At 43.6% G+C, this 23138-nt stretch overlaps 1 protein-coding gene across 3 annotated transcripts; it reads left to right on the top strand.

Moving 5' to 3' along the window:
• The first annotated feature begins 2621 nt into the window (after positions 1-2621).
• KLHL31 (kelch like family member 31) lies at positions 2622-22590 on the top strand. Of its 3 annotated transcripts, XM_083606171.1 has the most exons (4): positions 2670-2842; positions 4687-4832; positions 7252-8455; positions 20044-22494. In XM_083606171.1, exons 3-4 carry the CDS (start codon positions 7284-7286, stop codon positions 20774-20776), a joined length of 1905 nt encoding a protein of 634 aa, XP_083462297.1. In that variant the 5' UTR covers positions 2670-2842; positions 4687-4832; positions 7252-7283; the 3' UTR covers positions 20777-22494. The 3 variants fall into 3 exon arrangements, with proteins under 3 accessions (XP_083462296.1, XP_083462298.1, XP_083462297.1); XM_083606170.1 differs by lacking the exon at positions 4687-4832 and having other exon boundaries at positions 2622-2842; positions 20044-22590; XM_083606172.1 differs by lacking the exon at positions 4687-4832 and having other exon boundaries at positions 2649-2737.
• Positions 22591-23138: the final 548 nt, after the last annotated feature.

The following is a 23138-nucleotide window of genomic DNA, read 5'->3' as shown; positions in this document are numbered from 1 at the left end:
TAGTTATAAGATCAAACCTATCCATTCTTAAGGAAATCAGCCCTGAATGCTCACTGGAAGGACAGATCCTGAAGCTGAGGCTCCAATACTTTGGCCACCTCATGAGAAGAGAAGACTCCCTGGAAAAGACCCTGATGTTGGGAAAGATGGAGGGCACAAGGAGAAGGGGACGACAGAGGATGAGATGGTTGGATAGTGTTCTCGAAGCTACCAACATGTGTTTGACCAAACTGCGGGAGGCAGTGGAAGACAGGAGTGCCTGGCGTGCTCTGGTCCATGGGGTCACAAAGAGTCGGACACGACTAAACAACTAAACAACAACAACAACAAACCTAGTTATAAGAAGGAAAGGAAGTTAATTTTCTCATCGTGGAGACATGGCGGGCCAACCAGCATTTCTCTGCCAAGCAAGATCATTCTTACTCTGAGGACTGATGTTGTGGGTGAAGAGATTCTCTGTCCGTTCAGTTTACAAAACTGCTGCCTGATGTCAACTCTAAGTGCGCTTTGTTTATGTTTCAGACGCATGTCCGCACGGGAAATCCAATTCAGTTTACAGCCGTTGCTGAGAAAAAAAACAGTCCTCAGTAGCTCGCAAAAAAACGGTTGTGGACTGAGAAAAAGTGCAGTTGACCTATATTGACCTATGAAACACAAGGCATTGCCAAGACCTACTTAAGGGCTGGCTCACACCCTTGGCTATCGAGAGACCTCGTGATTATATCTTAATGGCTTCTGTTAGCTGCTTAGGCCTTGGCATCATGCGCCAACGATTTCCAGCACCACCAACAGTTGTCAATAAATAAACCTCCCTTTGGCTTAACGTTTTCAGAATCAGAACTAAAGTGGTTCAAGGCCGAATTCTTCTACACGAGCTGGGAACACAAACAAATGGAGGACTACATACCGCTCAACTGCTCTGGTTAAATTGGGACATCCTGTTTTTTGGCTCCGGGCTCACGTGCAAGTCACGTGAATCCCCTGGGAACATGGCCTGGAAGACACACAGCCTGGGTTGGGGGCTGGACATGTTAGAGGGTATGGGGCTAAATGCTGCAGAAGCAGAACAGTTTCCAAAATGTTCAGGGCAAATGGTCTGCAATGGTAAGGCTACCCAGATTATATCTTGGCCTTTCTAATGTGGGAAATGAGGAAAGCAGAGCAATACATTTGACACTAGCTTGACTGCAGAAGTTGCTGGAAGGGGATGCCATGCATCCATCTTAGGCAGGGGTCAGCAAACTTTTTCAGCAGGGGGCCGGTCCACTGTCCCTCAGACTTTGTGGGAGGGGGCCGACTATATTTTTTTGGGGGGGGAGAACAAAGTCCTATGCCCCACAAATAACCCAGAGAAGCATTTTAAATAAAAGCACACATTCTACTCATGTAAAAACACCAGGCAGGCCCCACAAATAACCCAGAGAAGCATTTTAAATAAAAGGACACATTCTACTCATGTAAAAACATGCTGATTCCCAGACCGTCCGCTGGCCAGATTTAGAAGGCAATTGGGCCGGATCCAGCCCAATTGATCGGTCGCCAATGTAAAACTGCATTGAGAGCTATATTACATGTGTGGGTTTTTTTAGTGTTTTTACAAATCACTGTAGATCCAGCCCCTAACTCACCAAGGGTTTGAGACCCATCAGCTGCCCTCACCCTGTTTAGCCAGCCTGCTGAAGCCATTCCCGGGTGTGGCCATTGTCACATGCTGACAGCTTCTAGTAGCCACAGGTGAGAGCTGAGTGCAGGGTGGGGACCAAAAGGGGACTTGAGAAGCATGATGTGTCCCTCACCAGAGATACTACCCATACTCTAATACCCTATACACGCCAATTTACAACGAAACCCATAAAAAGTTTTACAGCCTTTCAGTCTACAGTGGTACCTTGGTTTATGAACTTAATCTGTTCCGGAAGTCCTTTCTTAAACCAAAGCGTTCTTAAACCAAGGCGTGCTTTCCCATAGCAGTGGGGGGGGCTCAATTTACAAATGGAACACACTCAACAGGAAGCAAAACATGTTCTGCTTCCAAGGCAAAGTTCACAAACCAAAACACCTGTTTCCGGGTTTGCAGCGTTCTTAATCCAAGTTGTTCATAAACTAAGCTGTTCTTAAACCAAGGTACCACTGTACAGTGGTACCTCGGGTTACAGACTGTACAGTGGTACCTCGGGTTAAGAACTTTGCTTCAGGATGAGAACAGAAATCGTGCTTCAACGGTGCAGCGACAGCAGGAGGCCCCATTAGCTAAAGTGGTGCTTCAGGTTAAGAACAGTTTCAGGTTAAGAACGGACCTCCGGAATGAATTAAGTTCTTAACCCAAGGTACCACTGTATATGAAAACCTGCTGGAAGGGAGGAGCAGGGAAAACTTTCAGTAGGAGTTAACCAAAGTTCAGAGGGGTAAAGGTTTTTTTAAAATGTAGTTATTCTAAGGACATTGTTTTTAGTCATTTACGGTGGAACGGTAACCCTGCCGTAGTACAGCAGCGATGGAAGGAATGTAATTTCTAGGAGCTTAAGCCTCATTTTATTATCCTGTAGACGTCCAGTTAAGTTGACTTCAGATTCAAAGCCAAGCAAGCAGAGGAAACATAAACCCTTTTGGGTGACAGGAAAGGATGGGAGGGAGGGGTCATTTTTAAAGTGCCCCAGAGCGCAGGCTCCAGACTCTCTCATCTACAGTGGCAGCAGGGTCACACTTGAAACTTCTGTGGCTAGCTAGGACTTCTCAGGTGAAATCCATTTCCCCTTCCCCCTGCCTTTTCTCATTCTTTTCAAGAAATATTCTCGTAGACATTGTGCTGGTCAATCGTGGGAAGGCTCTGTTGCTGAGAAGGGTAAGGCTGCTCTCTAATCCTGTTCTTATTGAGCTGATTAGCTTTCTGGGTTTCTGAGCATTCCTAGGCGGTGGGGTGGTGGTGTTCCTTCTATTTAAGAGCTGAAAATGCCCTGGGATGAATTGCCTCCAGGCTACAAACTTAACGTGGCCAGCTATAGCTATGGGGAGGGGTGGAGGTCCGAAGGAAAATGAAGTTGGCAAAGGCTTTCCTTTAACTGCGTGTTTTCCTGTACAGTTTTTGACAAGTAACATGGTGAAAGTTTGCTCCAAGAAAAAGCCGCAAGGACTTTTGCTGCTAAAATTTCACAGGGCTGGCAGCACTTCCCTGCTAGCATGTCGTAGAAAAACAACGGTTTTAAATATTGATAAAATTTGTTTTTAAATTATTATTTTTTAAAAAAACCTGAGCTACAAATCCTTACATAGATCTCATATTAAGCTTTAAATATGTAAAGGATACTTGGCTGTCTTTAAATGTTCATTGCACTTGCCAAAGGAATATCGGCATAGCCAGCTAAGAGAGAATTGATACATATCCGAAGCGTGCTGGCTATTTTCAACCTGTACCGGTGAAATAAACAGAATTATTTTTTTTTTAGTAATGGAGAACAGAAAGGGCTGCAAATGTATACCTGGCAATATTTCTTTTTTTCTCCCTTAAAAAGAATTAAAACCCCAAGCACGAAATGCACTTTAAACTGGACCTGCCTTAAAATGGCAAGTGGCTTTGAGAGACCCCAGAGAGCGATGCTATTCTTGGAAACGTCCCTGATAGCTTTCAACAGATGCAGCTTGAGGAATGCAGCTGGGGGGGGGAGCAGCTGACCCGCCACTTTGGCAAAGTGACATTCTGGGACCTCTGCTCATTCTGGTACGCGGGCGATGGCTGATGCTTCTAACACACGCACAATCATCTCGCTCGCTTGCACATAGCTGCCACCTAGCAGGAGGGACTGGGTGACAGGTGGACGCCATACCCCCTGAAAGAGGAACTAACCATTCCTTTCTATACTTAAAATGCTGAATGGTTCATGCTTTTTAAAAGGAAGAGCTAATGCAGATGGTACTCCACTATATAGCATTCCTTAACCCTTGCCTGTTTTAACATTTGGCAGTGCTCTTTGAAGGAGACTCGCAGGGGCTTATTTCGGGCTGCCAATGCACTCGCTTGATGTAAGATGTTCATTACATCTTGATTTTCCTCTTCCTCCAAGCAGATCAAATGTGGTATACAGCAATGTCCTCTCCCTTTGCTAGTCTATCCTCTGGACTGACTCTTGGAGTTTGGTTATGCTGAGATAGAGTCCAAAGTTATACTCTATGGCTTAGAGAGGATTTAAACTCAGGTCCTAGTCTACCTTATCTAGAGCATCCAAATCCATTTAGGTGGTGCTTCACTCTGTCACATACCCTCCAACATTTCTCCAGTGAAAATAGGGATGTCCCATTCCATAATGATAATTTTTACTATTTATACCCCACACATCTTACTGAGTTTCCCCAGCCACTCTGGGCAGCGTCCAACATATATAAAAACAAAATAAAACATTAAACTTTTTTTTAAAAAAACTTACCTATACAGGATTGTCTCCAGACAGCTCAGGGATTGCATAACTCCACACCCTCCAATATTTCTCCAGTGAAAATAGGGACATCCCAAGGAAAAGTGGGACATTCTGGGTTCAAATCAGAAACCGGGATGACTTCTCTACATCAGGGACGTCCCTGGAAAATAGGGACACTTGGAGGGTTGTTCTCTCATTGGTCCTCTACCAACCCTACAGGCCTGAGTTGTAGGTGATAATGTGGGTTGCTGGCTTTCAGCTTTGGGCATTACAACAGTTTCACCCAGCCTGGTGCCCTTCAGTGCTGTTTGAGGTTGGCATAGCACTTGTCTTATGAGGAGGAAGAAGCGGCTGAATTGTTCAGGAAAGTTTCCTATGTCCTATGACAGAGCACTCAGCTGGAAAAGTCTGGATCAATTCATGGTGAGAGTTTTGACCAGAAAGCTGGTTTGGTGAAAACCAGAATGCACAAATCTGCAAGTTCTTTGTGGGGACAAACTGTAAATTAGGCTTGTCTGCAATTGCTCAAAAGATAAATCCTGTTGATTTCAGTGTGGCAGGTGTAAATAAATATGGAGGTCATCCATAACCATTCTCCTGCCATTACAAGTAGGATTTGGTTTTGCTTTCCGGGTGGCACTGTGGGTTAAACCACAGAGCCTAGGACTTGCCGATCAGAAGGTCAGCGGTTCGAATCCCCATAATGGGGTGAGCTCCCGTTGCTCAGTCCCAGTTCCTGCCAACCTAGCAGTTCAAAAGCATGTCAAAGTGCAAGTAGATAAATAGGTACCGCTCCAGCGGGAAGGTAAACAGCATTTCCGTGTGCTGCTCTGGTTCACCAGAAGCGGCTTAGTCATGCTAGCCACATGACCCAGAACCTGTACACCGGCTCCCTCAGCCAATAAAGCGAGATAAGCGCCGCAACCCCAGAGTCGGCCACGACTGGACCTAATGGTCAGGGGTCCCTTTACCTTTACCTTTACTCCTGCTCCTTTGGTGGAGCTCTATATAATTTAATACCATTTCAGATCCCCAAATACTACATGGTCTGAAAAGAAGGGAGGTTGTTGATTTCAGCTGAATGCAAATTAATCATGTGCTGTACTCAGTGTTGTATGGCACTTGCCACATGGGCAAGGAGTGAAGAACCATTACTTGTCATGAGGAAAACTGTCATGTGAACCCATCTTAAAAATTCATCAATGCTGTTCTTGTATTATTATTGGATTTCTTACAGTGCTTTTATTGTATTACTATCTTTCTGCACCTTATTTTAATGTATACCATTTACTATATTTTGGTTTCATAATTTCTGTAAATTGCTTAAGGATTTTGACCAAAGATGTTAAGCTGTATATAAAATGTCCTGACAATAATTAAAACAGGTTATTATTTTTATTATTAAATAAGTAAGTAAGTAAATTTGTATTCTGCCCTACACAATATAAAACACAAAATACATAATAAAAACAAAAAAACCCAATAATCTCCCCTCTCCCCAGGCAATTTTTTAAAAATACAATAAACTCTTTTTTATATACAACAAAACAGATTGAAAGACTACAGTGGGCCTGTTCTACCCAATTCAGTAGTAGTTAGGTGTAAAAGAGCCACAACTTTCAACTTTATTTATTATTTCAAAATTGTATGTTTCTTTTTCACTGTTATCTCTTAGTCTAGTCATGCTGTTTTGGAGGAAAATAATTCCCTCAGGCTTTAGCAGGCCACTGAGTCTATCTACAAAAGAGAAGAGCAGTCTGTTCTTACATATGAAGGACAGAGGCAGTCTCCAGTTTAAGTGAATAAGTATTCACACTCCCAATCCCGAAACATACTGATTTGGAACTTCAGCCAGTAGGACTTGCTTCGTACTAAATGTGCTTTAGGATTGGGCTGCGAATCCTATCTATTGGTCAGCTTGTCCACACTACAAAAAACCAAAAATCAAAAAAATGGGGCTCAAGGACAATGCACAATTTTCTCGTGTTATGGGCCCAGCAACACTGTGAAGCAGATTGGTCTGAGAGATTTATTTATTTATTTTAAATTTTTATATACCCCCTTTTCTTTATGTAGGTCCCAAAGCAGCTTACAATCATGATATATGATATACATAACTTAAGACAAAAATTAAACCTAATTTTGAAACCGCCTATATAAAATAATGCTGCAAAACATCTCGGAAGCATTCAGGTTTCAAAAGTCTCCAAAAATAAAACCTGATTTGACCAGGCATCTGAAGCTCTGTAGGGATAGTGCCCATGTATAACTTCTTGTGGCAGGGAGTTCCGCTGAGCTGGACCCACAACACTAAAAGCTCAACATGTGAGTCAGATTCTGGCCCACAGCAAACCACTAATAGGGCTCCCTGCCATGATCTCAGTGTCCAACTTGGGGTGTGTCAGCCTTTCAGTAAGCATCATAGCTTACTGAACTCCCTTCAAGTTGAGGTCAGACAGGCCCACTCCCTACTGAACTTCTGAATATATTTTTTATTATTTCAGCAGGCATTTAAATTGATGTTTGATCTTGTAATTTCAGCTGGTTTTTCTTTTTGGTATTATATTTTTACAAACCACTTGGGGAGTACGAGTTTGACACGAGACACTGAGTAGATACAAACCACCATTTACCAAGCAATATTTATTCACCTTGCATGAGGTTACAGATGTGTGTGATTGCAGAGCTTTCCGTAATCTCCTGCTGTTCCACTTTTCTTATTTTTCTGTTTCCGTTTGCCCCCTGCAAGGATGCTTTGCAGTCGTTTTCAGTGAGATGCTGAAAACCAATGCACTGAAATACAGGTCTAAAAGCTGTCCTTTTCTCCTTCTCCTTCTTCTAGCTAGCTCCTGGCTGTGATATTATATTGCAGTCATGGCGCCCAAGAAGAAGAACGTCAAAAAGAGCAAGGTGGATATCAATGAGCTGACCATCATCGTGGAAGATGGTCCTCTCAGCAAGCTGAACGGCTTGAACGGCCTTTTGGAAGGGGGGAATGGCTTCAGCTGTGTCTCAACTGAGGTTTCCGATGCTCTCTACAGCCCCAACCTTTTGGAAGGGCTGTGCAGGATGAGACTGGAGAACTTTCTCTGTGATTTAGTCATCGGTACCAAAACAAAGTCTTTTGATGTCCACAAGGTGGTGATGGCTTCCTGCAGTGACTACTTCCACAACATCTTGAAGAAAGATCCATCAACTCAGAGAGTGGACCTCAACGATGTATCTCCCCTGGGCCTAGCTACTGTCATTGCATATGCCTACACAGGAAAGCTCACTCTCTCACTGTATACTATAGGTAGCATCATCTCCACAGCCATCTACCTTCAGATTCATACCCTTGTGAAGATGTGCAGTGATTTTTTGATGCAAGAAATCAACGTGGAGAATTGCATGTATGTTGCCAACATCGCAGAGACATATGGACTCAAAACCACCAAGGAAGCAGCTCAGAAATTCATCAGAGACAACTTCATTGAGTTTTCCGAATCGGATCAGTTCTTAAAGCTCACTTTTGACCGGATCAATGAACTTCTTGCAGACGATGACTTGCAGTTGCCTTCTGAACTCGTCGCATTCCAAATTGCAACGAGATGGCTGGAATTTGACCAAAAAAGAGCAAAATATGCTGCGGATCTGTTGAGCAACATTCGCTTTGGTACCATCTCTGCCCAAGACCTGGTGAATTATGTTCAGACTGTACCAAGAATGATGCAAGATGCAGATTGCCATAGACTTCTAGTAGATGCCATGAATTACCATTTGCTTCCCTACCACCAGAATACATTGCAGTCTAGGAGAACAAGGATTCGTGGAGGATTACGGGTCCTGGTTACAGTTGGGGGACGCCCAGCTTTAACAGAGAAATCCCTTAGCAGAGACATTTTATACAGAGACCCTGACAATGGATGGAAGAGGCTTACTGAGATGCCTGCTAAAAGCTTCAACCAGTGCGTCACCGTGATGGATGGATTCCTCTACGTGGCAGGTGGAGAAGACCAGAATGATGCCAGGAATCAGGCTAAGCATGCGGTCAGCAATTTCTGCAGGTAACTGGTTATTTATAGAGGTAGTACGTTCAGCACATAACAGCTCCGGAGAGGGAGGGAGCGGGAGATGCAGATGCATAAACAGCAACGGAAGAACAATCTTGATTGAGGTTGTTGTTTTTAGCATAGGTGCCTGTGATTGACAAACACCATCCAAGCCATGCCGAAAGGGAATACAGTGGTACCTTGGTTTACGAACTTACTTCATTCTGGAAGTCCTTTCTTAAACCAAAGTGTTCTTAAACCAAGGCGTGCTTTCCCATAGCAACGGGGGACTCAATTTACAAATGGAACACACTCAACAGGAAGTAAAACATGTTCTGATTCCAAGGCAAAGTTCACAATCCAAAACACCTACTTCTGGGTTTGCAGCGTTCTTAATCCAAGTTGTTCATAAGCTAAGCTGTTCTTAAACCAAGGTACCACTGTATCTGCAAAGGTCGATTGTTATTTTTGGAAGGAAAAAACAGCCAGAAAAAATTGCCTTTGTGACAAAGTTAGATTAACAGCGTCCCTATTTATATGTTTACAACAGGGATGTTGCAAAGAGGAAAAAACAGGTACAAGCATGCTAGCTCCACTCCCTGTTTCCATTGACATTTGTATGTTCAAGGGTGACTGTCTCCTGCAGGAAAGCCTCCTGCAGCCATGGAAGACAATGGGGACAACGCAAGCAGGCTCATGCACGCTCCCCATTCGTTGTGTGTTTAAGTCCCCTTATGAATGCCTGAATAATTCAAATGTCTCGGATGATATGCATGTTGGATAAGACTCAAATGCTTCTCCACCCGAGAGCTGTTGGTGCTTCACAGTTGGCGTACTAATTTGAAATAGGATTAGACAGGCACGTTTTCCTTTTCTTTGTCATAGTAATATATTTACTGGCCTATATGTAAGAGCATGAGACTCTTAATCTCAGAGTGACAGGTTTGAGCCCCACATTGGGCAAAAGATTGCGTTGCCCCTTGGGGTCCCTTCCAACTCTACAATTCTATGATTCTAAATGGTGTAAGGTATCTAGTGCATTTGCTTTATTACCCTACAACTGGGGTGTGGAACGGGGCTGCAGATGTTTATCCCATTAGTCCAAGCAAGACAGAGGTGCTGGGAGTTGTAGTTCAGCAACCTGTGGAGGGACAAAGGTACCCCTCACCTGGCCTACAACATGGGTAAGGACCCATTATCTTCTTTATCTCTTTGGGTTATATTGCCAATATTAAAGTTGTCAGTGGGCCATGCTCAGGAGAATAAACACACACTATCTTTTATGCACAGAAAACCACAAACACACCGGGAGCCAGTATCTGATGATAACAGAGGTGTGCGGTTAATGCATCTGGGCTTCTCAAATGTGAGGGGTGGTGATTGTGTGATGGCATCACTGATTTCCCAACATGCACTGCATCAACACTACACAGGGTGTAGAAGTAGCTGTGTTTCCCAGACAGTTTTGTGGTTTATATATCATGCTTCTGTAAATGATGGTCATACAGTGTACGGTGGAAAGATTTGTGCTGGGAGCCTCTTGTGACCAGGCAGCCAGAGCTGGGTCAGAATGGCCATTTACTGTCTCGCCAGTGAGCGGCAGTTGCAGCCCAGTGTGGCATCTCCTCTCTCCCCCGGATGAGTAGGTTTAGATTGTTTCCCAGTCTGCTCCTGTGGCCGCAGAGGCTCACGGGTTCCCGCCTAACCCGTCCTTCAAATGAGCCAATCCGTGGCGGCCCTGGGGAGGGGCATGGCCATCTGCTTAGCCTGGCCAACCACTCAGCACAGCATCTAGTCGGCTGGGATGCGACCATCTTAATCTTAACATGAAAACCACCCAGTGCTGGAGATCCAGGTTTGGGGGAAACATTTGGACAAGGTGTTCTCAGTAAGCTTCAGTGGACCCATACCCACATCCCTGTCTGATGCATCCTTCTCCCTTGGGGCTTAATCAACATCACCTCCCACAGAAAGAAGGCAGCACAAAGAGCCCTTGCTCCCTCTGCTCACTTTGCCAATGCTGCTGCTTCTTGCTCCTCCCTGCTCACTTGCTTGGCAATGGCAGGCAAACAGGCAGAAGCAGCAAAGAGGAGGTTTCAGGAGGTGACCGTGATCCCCCTGCTGGCAGGGTGTGCCTTAGCAGGTGCCCAACAAGGCTGATCCCTGAAAGCAGCCCATAAACTCTTTTTCTCTCTTTTTTAATGTGAACATAAATCCTTCCCATCCTCCAAGTTGGTCATTCAGATGCAAGAGAGGCATCTTCAACACTGCCTGAAATGGCTTAGGAGTTTGGGAGTTGTATTCAATGAAGTTTTACTCAGAGTAGACACACCAAAATTAATCATCATGACTCAGTTAGGCCCATTAATTTCAGTGGGTCTACTCTGAATTGAACTTCGTTGACTATCACCGATGGGAAGGCCAGAAGCACCAAGAAAGGTGAGTTAAATAAATGAATACATGATCAATTTTAATTCAAAACATGATGGACATGGGTAGGGAAAAAAGCACACAGACTTTTTATCCTTTCCTTACTCTAAGGAACTCAGGGTGATGCACGTGATTTCTCTCCCCCTTGCCCAATAATCCTGTGAGGTAGATTTGGCTGTTGGCAGGGGTGAAACTAGACTTTATTTCACCTGGGTCAAAGACTCCCCCATGCACACTTGCACACACACACACAAACAGGGTGGGAGTCTCAATGGTGCCCCTCTGGAGGCTTCACCCAGGGCAAAAACGCAGCTAGTCCCTCCATAGCTATGGCACTGGCTGCTGGTGGCACTGCTGCCCCAGGTCTCATGCTGTTTATTATAAATTCCCTATTCTTCCTCCCAGAAGCTCAGAGTAGACTTATGCTTGGATCCCAAGCAGAATTGCATTGAGTGTCTTGATTGCACATCATGTACCTATTTTGCTGAGTATTCGGGCAGAGCATATGGAATGAGAAAATAACTCCCTTCGCAGTTTTCCCCAACACGTGTATATGTAGCAAAAGAGGCAATGTGTACGATCCCATAAATTGGGGCAGCGGCTGTAGCTCGGGGGTACAGCACATGCTTTTTAGATGCCCTGGCATCTCCACATCAAAGGATTGCAGATTGGCTGAGGAGACAAAACTGGGCTAGATGGGAAACAGTCTGGCCTATAAGCCAGCTTCCTCACTGTGAATCTGAGGATGCTCATGAGGCAAGTCCTCCTGCAACCCGTCCGCACTGTCATGAACATTCCTTCATTTCTTCCATGTATTTATAGGAATTTTAGAGGAAATGGCTTAGTGAGTTCTGTGTATGGATGAGGATCACCCACAGGAGAGCAAGGTGCCCCTATGTCTAGATTCTCATGGATTGTGGGTTGTGGCAAAGATGGATGGTTTTACCATGGTTTTTATCATGCTTGTACCATTAAACGTGACAGGTATTCCTACTCTCGGATAGTATTTGATATATGTTTCTTTCAAAGATATCCACCCAACACATTTAAAACAGAGACACATTTCTACCAGCTATGCAGAGAGCCTTTACAGTTCCATAGGTTCAAGCCAGATGTGATACTAGACACATTATTTTTATTGTTATTCCATAATTTTTAACAAATCATCATCAATATAAATTCAATGCAAATCCAAACGTTGACTTCCCTCCCACCCCAGGTGTCCCCTCTATTTTCCTCCTTCCTTTGGTGCTCCCAATGAAATAACTTTTCCAACTATGCTTTCAAAATACATTCATCCCTTCTGCCTACACATCACCTGTTCAATTACCAGTTTCTGCTGTGGCTTTTATACATTGTTATAGCCTGTCCTCAAAACAGTCAAGTAGAGTAAATCCTCTTCTATCTCTCTATAAGAGTCGTTCATCAATTTTCAAACATTTCCTTCTGATGCCTCTTGAGTAACACTTTGCCTGAGAAAAACAGATCTTGCTTCTTCCCAGACAACATGCATGCATTCCTCCTTAACATGGCTTTGAACATTGTTGTCTGACATCTGGCCCCAGTAATCAACAATTCAGCCTCACTGGTGCAGTGTGTAGAGGGTGAAAATGAAACCCCTATAATTTTTTTGTATAAATATATGATATACATCCCCCCCAAATGCTGCCAATCTCCCAGCATCCTTCACATTTTGCCAAATTTAATCCTCAGTTTTACATTCAACCAGCTCATTAATAAATAAACACAATCCATATCTCCTCTTTTCTGTCTGAAAGTCTCAGAAGCCGTCAAGATGGTATACACTGTGGTCCATCCTATCCGTTTCACTGTTCTTATTTCCAACTTCAGGCTTCAAGGGCTGATATGGATTTTGCTGAGATTACACATTGCTAGCAGTCTACTATGTCTTTGGGAAGGGGGGAGCAGACAAGTGAGGCAGGATTTTTGATGGGACTGCCCCAATGAAGTGGATTGCAGCTTTTATTACCCCTGGAAGGATAGTGCCCATTGGCATCAATGGGCATCAATGGGAATACCCAGGGCACTTCAACCACTGGTTTGGGAAACAGTGTACACACATTATGCTGCAATTTTTTTTTTGCTTCTAACCTTTCACCTTCCTTATTCCTTATTCACCTAACCTTATTCCAAACTCTATTCAGGGACAGGCCTACCACTGGCTAGTTCCCTAATTTAAGACAAAACAAGCCTTTAAAATAGAACTGGACTTTGGGAGCAATCCAAACCCAAGGTCTACTGGGATGACCAGAGTTTGGAATAGGTGTATCCGTTGCTGAGCCAGGGCTCAGCCAGAGAGACACCGGGCTAAGTCCTGGCTCTGCCCTGCTCAGTCAAGGCAAGTCCCCCAAAGGGGGTGTTCTGGGGTACTGGTGGGGGCAGGGCAGGATGGGGAGACTTACTTCATTCCAAAATCCATTCAGCTTGGTCACATGACATAGCAACCCCAACCCCGTGGAGGTTACACACTGGCAGAAAGGGTGATGTGAATTGAAGTGCGAAAACTGAAGGACAACTGTCTTCTCTTCTGTATCCAGGAAGTTCAGATCAAGTCGGTTTGCTTCAAAATGGGGACTGAATGAAAGCCTCAAACATCCCTAAGCAGAAAAGCCATTTAGAACTGCACTGAGGATTCAGTCTGATTGCTGGAATTTTTTTGGGGGGGTGTTTAAGCACTGCTGGTAATGTTACCTCTCATTAAAAGGCTTTAAAAGGTATCTATCCATATTTATCTTTCCTTCATCTATTCCATCTTGCAAAGTCCATCTACACGGCTTAACATAAGAGCTCGTAGTAGAGCAGAACTGACAAGGAAAATTCTCCTTGACGTTGGTTTTGCTAATGAACAATCCCTGTGGTGCTATATTGAATAGTATTTAATCCTTTGCTCCCATGCCATTTCCAGCACCGTAAGTCACACACTTTCAGCTGTTATTAGCTCTTCTGAGATGGGGCAGTGGCATATGAATAGCAACTGTACTGGAGAGATGGTGTTGTTTAGCAGGCCATCTGTGCTTCAAATTTCACCTCAGCCATTAGTTCAACAGGTACCTTGAAGCAAGCTGATCTCTCTGTCATGGCCATTATTCATTTCGGACTGAGTTTATGCCATCCACTCACTTGTTATGGTTAGACGAGCCTCTCTGTCTCAGCCTCTTTCTGAAATATGGGGACGATAATATTGGCATACCTTACAGGGTTGTTGAAAGGACTAGTGAGCACTAATCTTAAGTATTATCATGTACTGAGGGGGATATAATGGAAATCAAATTGCTCTTCCTTTATATCAGTCCCAAAGCCATGCTTAGGCTTGATAATTTTGAAATTAAATTATTTACTTCCGGTCGTAAAATTATCATTCAATAGGCACTAAAGATGAAACATGAAAAGAACACTCTATATTTTAATTTTGTAAATCCAGTATAGAACATATAATTCTAAATGTTAAATCTGTGTTGAATTGTGGCTACAGGATATAAATAATGTATTTCGTAACTTGAACCAGCAAATGTATTTATATGCTTTAGAGTACTTTATAGGCTTATATATCCAGAGTATTTTTGGGTGGGATTCAGTCACACACTGGCAAATGCACGTTAAGCAAGTAAAGTTCATTTGGCATATTTGAACTGCTGCTTCTCCCCAAAAACAGACTTTTTGTGATTATAAAAAGTGATGGGAAAATACCCTAGAAGCATGGGATAGCAACTGCTTGATGAAACCCTGTATAACCTCCCCACATGCAACTTAGAATGAACACTCAGTAAATAGCTGACATAGTCTAACCTCTTGATCAACTTTGTATAAACAAATCTGGCAAATGCTTGGCAAACAGGTTGTCTGGAAACAGCCACTATGTCCAAATTAAAGCAGGTCACAAACTTTTTTTCTTTTTGTAGCTGAAAGCAGAATCAGAAAAGAGGAATACAGAGATTGAGGAACCTTATTTTATTTTATATTATTACAGAGTCGTAGGCCCTTGCAAGACAACTAAACAAGGCTGATATTATTTTCTTTTGAATTAATACTTTCTTTCCTGCTTCTTAGAATTAGCAACATATAGCAGTGCAACAAATATTCCTATTCTCACAGGGCAAATTCTAAGGATGTAGCCATATTAATCTGTTGCCAAGAAAACAGCAAACCATCTTGTGGCCCCTTTAATAACAAACAGGTTCATTGCAACCTAAGTTTTTGTAGATTGCAAATGTTACAAATCAGACTGGCTAGCAGCAACTATATTGCAGTTGGAAGATTCTGTTACCCAAATTCTGAACATTTGGGCTAGTATATTTTCTGAAGTTACTATAAAGCCAGGATTTTAATCCTGCCATTTCCTCACTGTTATCTGAAGCATTATGAGTAGTGCTATTGGACATTTTAGGAAATGGATGAAGGTATTGTAAATATGACCTGAGAAGCCAGACTTGTTTACAGTGGCCACAAGAATGCCAGGACCAAAATTCTGATCCCAGAAAGTCAATAGAAAATACTCCCTCATTTCTTGTGTGATCCAACCAGACAGCCTCTTTCTATTGCCCCTCCTCCCAATTTTACAGTAAATTATAAACCACCTTAGGTGCCTTGGCAGAAATTCAGCATATAAAGTAAATGAATAAATACATAAATTTTACGTAGTTACATACAAATAACAGATGGGCTCATTTCACAGAGAATATAATAAAATGTAATGAAACTAGAATATGTTACTCCACAACGTGCCATTTCTGGCCATTTCCAATGTTAGATTTTGAGTCATGTACTGTTAACGTTAACAAATAGTAAGAACATTCTCCAAGGGAGAAGTTTTCTTTCTCCATCTCTCTTTTTGTATGTGTATATGCATATGTTTTGTCTTAGCATTCATGTACGATAGTCACTGGGTATTTCAAACATTTTTGGTAAATAACTAGGAACAAATGAAATCAGTTGACTAAGAGCAGTGAGATTATATTAAATGTCCATTCAGTTTGGTTTTATTAGTGAGCTAGCAGTTTGATTTTCCACATGTCAGAATCAAAACAATAGATGCAATATGCATACTAAACTCAAGCTTTTTCCAGTACTCACACGCAACAAATTACTGGGTGATACCGAACATTAGTCATACTCAGAGGAGGCCCAATGATTTTAATATACAGTGGTGCCTTAGGTTAAGTACTTAATTCATTCCAGAGGTCCGTTCTTAACCTGAAACTGTTCTTAACCTGAAGCACCACTTTAGCTAACCTGAAGCACCACCGGAGCCCAATTTCTGTTCTTATCCTGAAGCAAAGTTCTTAACCTGAAGCACTATTTCTGGGTTAGCGGAGTCTGTAACCTGAAGCGTATGTAACCTGAAGCATATATAACCTGAGGTACCACTGTATCTACTCTGAGTATGACTTAATTATGTATCACTCACTGGAACATAATGAGGGGGAATATGTAATGAAGTACGTAATAAATAACATGAAATGTGCATATTATTAAACCTAGTTTTATTACAGAGCTGTTACCAGGCGAGATTCAAACATCTTACTGAGCCCAGCCTGCTGCTAGTACAACAATAATTTAACACGATCGATGTCAAATGGTTAATCTCATTCATTGCCTCCCCATTTTGTTCGTTGATTAAACTATGGACCTGTTGAGCAAGCAGCTCAGCCAATATTGCAATTCTTATGCTTTCCTTGGGATAATTCTTTCAGTGCCAACTCCCTTTTCCATTGTTTTTACATATCTCCATGCCTGAAACCAAGGTAATGCTATCCAGCTGAGATATGAGTCATCTTTCACGAGGTACAAGCGGTTATGAACTAGACCCCCAATGTAGAAAGTTCTGTTTCCCCAAAGATATATGGCCACCAAGTTAGACAGTTTTCAAATGGGGTTGGATAAATTCGTGGAGGACAAGGTTATCAATGGCTGCAAGTCCCGATGGCTATATACATACCATATTGAAGATCAGAGGTGGTATGCCTTTGAATACAAGTTGCTGAGCATCAAACAGCTGGAGACAGCTGTTGCCTTCATGCCTAGCATCAGGCTGACTGCTGTGGGAAACAGGAAGCTGGAGTAGACAGGCTTTTTGTCTGATCCAGAAGGGCTTTTCTTTTTTTCTTTTTTTAATAATTTTTATTAACTGGCCAATCACATCAAATTAAATCACATCACATAAATTCCAAATTACAAAGCCAAATTTTTAAATTTTGTTGGGGGAACCCATACTTCAAGATCCAAAGGGGGATTCAGATCATCTTCTTATTACTGCGTTAATGTCCAAATCAGTCCCAATCAGTCCAGACAAAGTTCATAATTCTATCCAGTCTTATCTTGGTGTTTCCACATCATATCTTGTTCATATAATTTCTCTTTTTCCTTTACGATCTCTTCTGTTGGTCTCCTTAAGCCGATAAGCAAATATAATAATCCTGTGTGAATTTCCCGTTCTCCAATCTAAGTCCAGATGGTTTCCATATATCTCCTTCGTAGATAACATCGCTCTTTCCATCATAAATTAGGCATTTGTCACTCTTAAGTCCCACCGAGGAGTTGATCCACGATATGTAAACAGCTCTATTTCTCTCTTTCTCCTCCCAGACCCAAGAGCTCCAACAATGCCTCCCAAAATGGCGACGGCATTTTTAACTGCGTCATTCCAAAACTCTTAGCTTTCCAGCTTCGTCTTGAAACATTGCTTTGGTTCGAAAGTTTATCTCCACACAGCCTTAAATCCACAGCTTAAGTCCTTTTCTGACTCATTAGGGGAGGGGATTCTTGTTTAATCACATAAAAAAAGGAAAGGCAGGTTTTTTCCCTCCTCCCCCCTCAGTCATTTGTCGTACCGTATCTTGACGTATCTTCTCATATTTTATTCTTGTCTTGTTATCAGAGATCTCTTCTGTCAGCAGTCTTTACTCCCCCTTTTTCCTTGAAGTATGTGCAATTTATCTCGTCCAAATTGTTTCTTTTGAAGATTCTTGCAACTAGTGGCGCGGATCAGGAGGGCTTTGTGCCTAGTGCCCCCACTCCCACAAATTCGGGGGTGGTATAGGGCACAGCAGGCAAGGGCCGTCCCCCCCATAATCCTGGGGGGGTTAAGGAGGCTAATTACCCCCATCATAGCCTCCAAATTACCTCGTGTGGGTCGGAGAGATGTTATTGTCAGCCATCTTCCGATGCGCCACCTAGTGGCCCCCCCAGAAGGGCTTTTCTTATGAGGATGCATGTATGAGCATGAATAGGACCACAGTACCAGGGAAGGAAAGGGACGTTGATGGTGCTGTGGGTTAAACCACAGAGCCTAGGACTTGCTGATCAGAAGGTCGGCGGTTCGAATCCCCACAACGTGGTGAGCTCCCGTTGCTCGGTCCCTGCTCCTGCCAACCTAGCAGTTCGAAAGCACATCAAAGTGCAAGTAGATAAATAGGTACCTTCCAGCGGGAAGGTAAATGGCGTTTCCATGCGCTGCTCTGGTTTGCCAGAAGCGGCTTAGTCCTGCTGGCCACATGACCCGGAAGCTGTACGCCAGCTCCCTTGGCCAATAAAGCGAGATGAGCATCGCAACCCCAGAATCATCCATGACTGGACCTAATGGTTAGGGGTCCCTTTACCTTTACCACGGAAGGAAGATTTTATCTTCTCCCACACACCACTTTCTGGATGTAATTACCGCTCACTCATCAAAGCAGTGGGCGGGGTTTGCGACCCTGCACAAGCTTCCTGTGCCAGGGTGACACCCCCATTAGTTGCTGGCTGTTGCCTCGCCCCTTCCCCGGCGACCCAACCAGCTGCTGACGGGGGGGGGGAGCAGAACAAAGAAGAGGTAGTGCAGGGCTCCAGCTGACCATCTCTCCTGCCTGAAACTTCTATTTGCTCCATAGCAGGAAACATCCAGTTGCCATATCATACCTCCCAAGTTCCCCAGGAAAAAAACGGGACATCACGTTTTCCCACACAAGATCGCAGCGGCTATTTTGGGTGCTGCATTTTCATGCTATGTTGTCACTCCCAAAAAGCACTTTTGGGGGCCGTGACCTCCCACGGTGTCCAAAAACATGTTTTTTGGGGGTGCCCTGTGAGACCTTACTCCGGAAAAAAGTGAATTTTCATGTTGAGAGCACAGTGTAGGTCACATGACTCACTTAGGAGCACATTCTGGAAGATGCTCGTTTTTGTTTGGGCTCTGGAAAAGTTGGACGGTATGCCATATAAGTAATGAGCAGTTTTGGGGAGGGGGTAATTTCAGCTAGGAAAACAGTACAGTGGTACCTCGGGTTAATTCGTTCTGGAGGTCTGTTCTTCACCTGAAACTGTTCTTAACCTGAGGTACCACTTTAGCTAATGGGGCCTCCTGCTGCCGCCATGCCGCCAGAGCACGGTTTCTGTTCTCATCCTGAAGCAAAGTTCTTAACCCGAGGTACCATTTTGGGGTTAGCGGAGTCTGTAACCTGAAGCGCCTGTAACCTGAAGCATCTGTAATCCAAGGTACCACTGTACAGGAGATAAGAAAGTAATACAGCCTTTTTGGCCCACACCATGGCCCCGACCTTCAAAGCCCTAAATGGCCTCAGCCCAGTATACCTTAAGGAGCATCTCCACCACCATTGTTCAGCCCAGACTCTGAGACTGAGAACTGAGGGCCTTCTAGAGGTTCCCTCACTACAAGAAGTGAGGTTACAGGGAACCAGGCAGAGGGCCTTCTCAGTAGTGGTGCCCGCCCTGTGGAACGCCCTCCCATCAGATGTCAAGGAAATAAACAACTATCTGACTTTTAGAAGACATCTGAAGGCATCCTTTTTTAGGGAAGTTTTTAATGTTTTATGTTTTATCGTGCTTTTAATATTCTGTTCGGAGCTGCCCAGAGTGGCTGGGGAAACCCAGCCAGATAGGCAGGGTATAAGTAATAAATTATTATTATTTAATTATTATTATGATTCACTTTGGGCTCACCGTTGCTTTTAGTTTTGGGAAAAGCTAAGATCCGATGATGGACTTGCATCTGATTTAGCCCTCAATAATGGCAATGTTCGGGAGTCTTCATTTCTGAGAAAAGTAGCAAACAAGAGAGTGGCAGCTACAGCAAATACAAATGTTGTGACTTAGAACTGTAGATGAAGTTCGTATCTCGATTGTACCAGTAATCCTTCCCCCCTCCCTATTTCTTTCAGGTACGACCCTCGTTTCAACACATGGATTCACCTGGCCAACATGAATCAAAAGCGCACCCATTTCAGCCTGAACGTGTTCAACGGTCTCCTCTTCGCAGTGGGCGGCCGCAACTCGGAAGGGTGTCTCTCTTCCGTCGAATGTTATGTCCCGGCAATTAATCAATGGCAAATGAAGGCCCCTCTGGAGGTGGCTAGGTGCTGCCATGCTAGTGCGGTCATAGATGGTAGGATCCTGGTCACCGGAGGCTACATCAATAACGCTTATTCCCGCTCGGTTTGCATGTATGACCCGGCTAGCGACAGCTGGCAAGACAAGCCCAGCCTGAGTACCCCGAGAGGGTGGCACTGCGCCACTTCCCTTGGGGAAAAGGTCTATGTCATGGGAGGGTCCCAACTGGGAGGCCGAGGGGAAAGGGTAGACGTGCTTCCTGTGGAGTGTTACAGTTCTTACCCTGGCCAGTGGAATTACGCCGCTCCGCTCCCAACCGGTGTGAGCACCGCCGGCGCTTCCATCCTCAATGGGAAAATTTACTTGGTGGGAGGCTGGAACGAAATAGAAAAGAAATACAAGAAATGCATTCAATGCTACAACCCTGGTCTTAATGAATGGACCGAGGAGGATGAGTTGCCGGAGGCCACTGTCGGAGTGTCGTGCTGTACCATTGCCATGCCAAATACCAAAACCCGGGAATCCAGGGCTAGCTCAGTATCTTCAGTGCCAGTCAGTATTTAAGTATTTAAAAACGTAGGTTTAGAAAGACTAGGTTGAACCCTTTTTTACGTGCCTATAGGAAGGGGTGGGGGCGGGGTGGGGGAGGCGACCTTTGCTTGCCGGTGAATTTCGGTTCTGCAAAACCAGCCCATTTTCATGTCATTGGAAATGCATGGTATGACCTGAGAAATTAAAAAAAATATAAGGCATTTGCCACGTCAGGACAAAGGCACAGGCCTCTGCCTTTAAACATTAAAAGCACCTTGCTTCTTTCGAGAGCTGTTTCCCAGGTTGCACAGCTTATTTGGATAAAGTTCTCAAGAGTTGGAGCTTCGGCCTAAAAGAGGATAGGCAAAGACATCCAACATATATTTGAAAATATGGTACTTATGCGCTATGTAAAACTAACATGCCGTTATCCCAGGACTATTCTTTTCTTTAATCAATTTGTATCCCACTTAATATTTTAAAGTCTCTTTGGGCTGCAATGCATAGGGCTGTGTCAAACATCCCAGAGTCCCCAAAATGTTACCTGCATATGCATTAGATTTCCTTCCTTCAATAATTTCCATGCAGGGGCGAGACAGCAGACCTACAGAAGTTCAACTCTGGCATTTCTAGACTTTGGCCAGCTTTCTCCAGTTTAATAACATCATTTTCACTTAAAAGTTCTGCTCTAGGTTAATTAACATAGATCAGGCACGTCCAACTTCCCAGAGACTGTGATCTACTCCCACTATAAATAAACTGGCAGTGATATACTCATTGGATTGACCAGAGTTGTTGAGCTATTTTGGGGGGAGGAAATAGGCTTAAGCTCATGCGCCTTTATGCTCAAATTTGGGCCACTTTTGGAAGAACTTCCCTGGTTGACATTGGGGCAGGAGGACCATAGGTGTACCACAAAGAGTTTGCCAGCACAGGCCACCAGGCTGGGCTGCAGATCTGGTGGACTGAGAAACTGGATCTTCCTTAACACCAAGTTAAGGCAGGCCACTCCATAGGATGAAGAGTAGGTAGGAGCTGCTATTAAAAAACAGCCTTTTCACTGTGAAGGCTTACTGAGTTAATGGCAAAGCCCCCATTGATCTTGACAGCTCCTCATTGTATTCCAAGAACTCAGTGCTCTGCCTGTGTATTCAGAAGTAAGCTCCATTGAGCTTAATGGAGCTTACTTCTGTAGCAGTGAGCAGAGGATTGCAGCTTGAATTGAAATTCATCTCGGTCATACCATTCAGCTATTTTTTAAAATCTAAAAACTGGGGGGGGGGAGGGGGGATTACAGCATTTTTGTAAACACTACTGCATTAGATCTATAACAACAACAAAAAAGGTTTGTACATTACTTTTTAAAAAAACAAAAACTAACCATGTGGTATTCTAAAATATAAGCTTAATGCCTCATAGTAATAGGTAAGCTGAAATTGGAAAAAACACTTTGGTCCAATAAGGTAGTTTTAAGTAGTATTGTTTAGGGTAGAATGACAGGGGAAACTTTGGGAACCCAACACCTTATTGTTAATTTAATAAAGCATTACCACTTGAATTGCTTATATTATGTAGTATGGAAGAAGAATAGCCAGCTTTAACTAGATGAGTCTGAAAAGCTTCCTCCCCCCCCCTCGTTTATATACTTGAATGGCCCTATCCATGTTGCTGAGTCATATTTCAAACCAATAATGTAAAAAATAGAAATAATCCCTGTCTCTTCATAATCTGCAAGAAAAAAATGACCCAAATTGTTTTGGGTTTTTTGTTTGTTTATTTATTTGTGTGTGTGTGTGTGTGTGTGTGTGTGTGAGAGAGAGAGAGAGAGAGAGAGAGAGAGAGAGAGAGAAGTGGAATAAATCAGGAGTGGCTCTATGGGCAGACCGTCCCCAAGCTAAGTATCATGGCAGGGGGGCTGGGGCCGTAGGCTCCGATAGGTTTAAAATCAAGAGCTACTAGGAACCAGGAACCAGGCGGAGGGCCTTCTTGGTAGTGGCACCTGCCCTGTGGAATGCGCTCCCACCACAACAACTACTAGACTTTTAGAAGACATCTGAAGGCAGCCCTGTTTAGGGAAGCTTTTAATGTTTAACATTAATGTTTAATAATTTGTTGGAAGCCGCCCAGAGTGGCTGGGGTAACCCAGCCAGATAGGCGGGGTATAAATAATAAATTATTATTATTATTACTACTACTACTACTACTACTACTACTACTACTACTATTAGTCAGGCTGCCATCCCATGCCTGGTGGGCCTTCTGGTGCCTGCTGGGATTCTTGCAACATTCTGGACTAGAACCTTTGTTTGACCCATCAAGGCATTTCTTACACAAAAGTCAAGCACAGCAGTGGCTGACATCACTTCCCCGTGCCCCCTTTTTCAGTACACAGATG

This window comes from Podarcis filfolensis (assembly GCF_964270895.1).
Source record: "Podarcis filfolensis genome assembly, chromosome: 3".
Classification (NCBI taxonomy): domain Eukaryota; kingdom Metazoa; phylum Chordata; class Lepidosauria; order Squamata; family Lacertidae; genus Podarcis; species Podarcis filfolensis.
The sequence above is the reverse complement of the archived record's forward strand: the minus strand, read 5'-3'. Positions and strand labels throughout refer to the sequence as shown.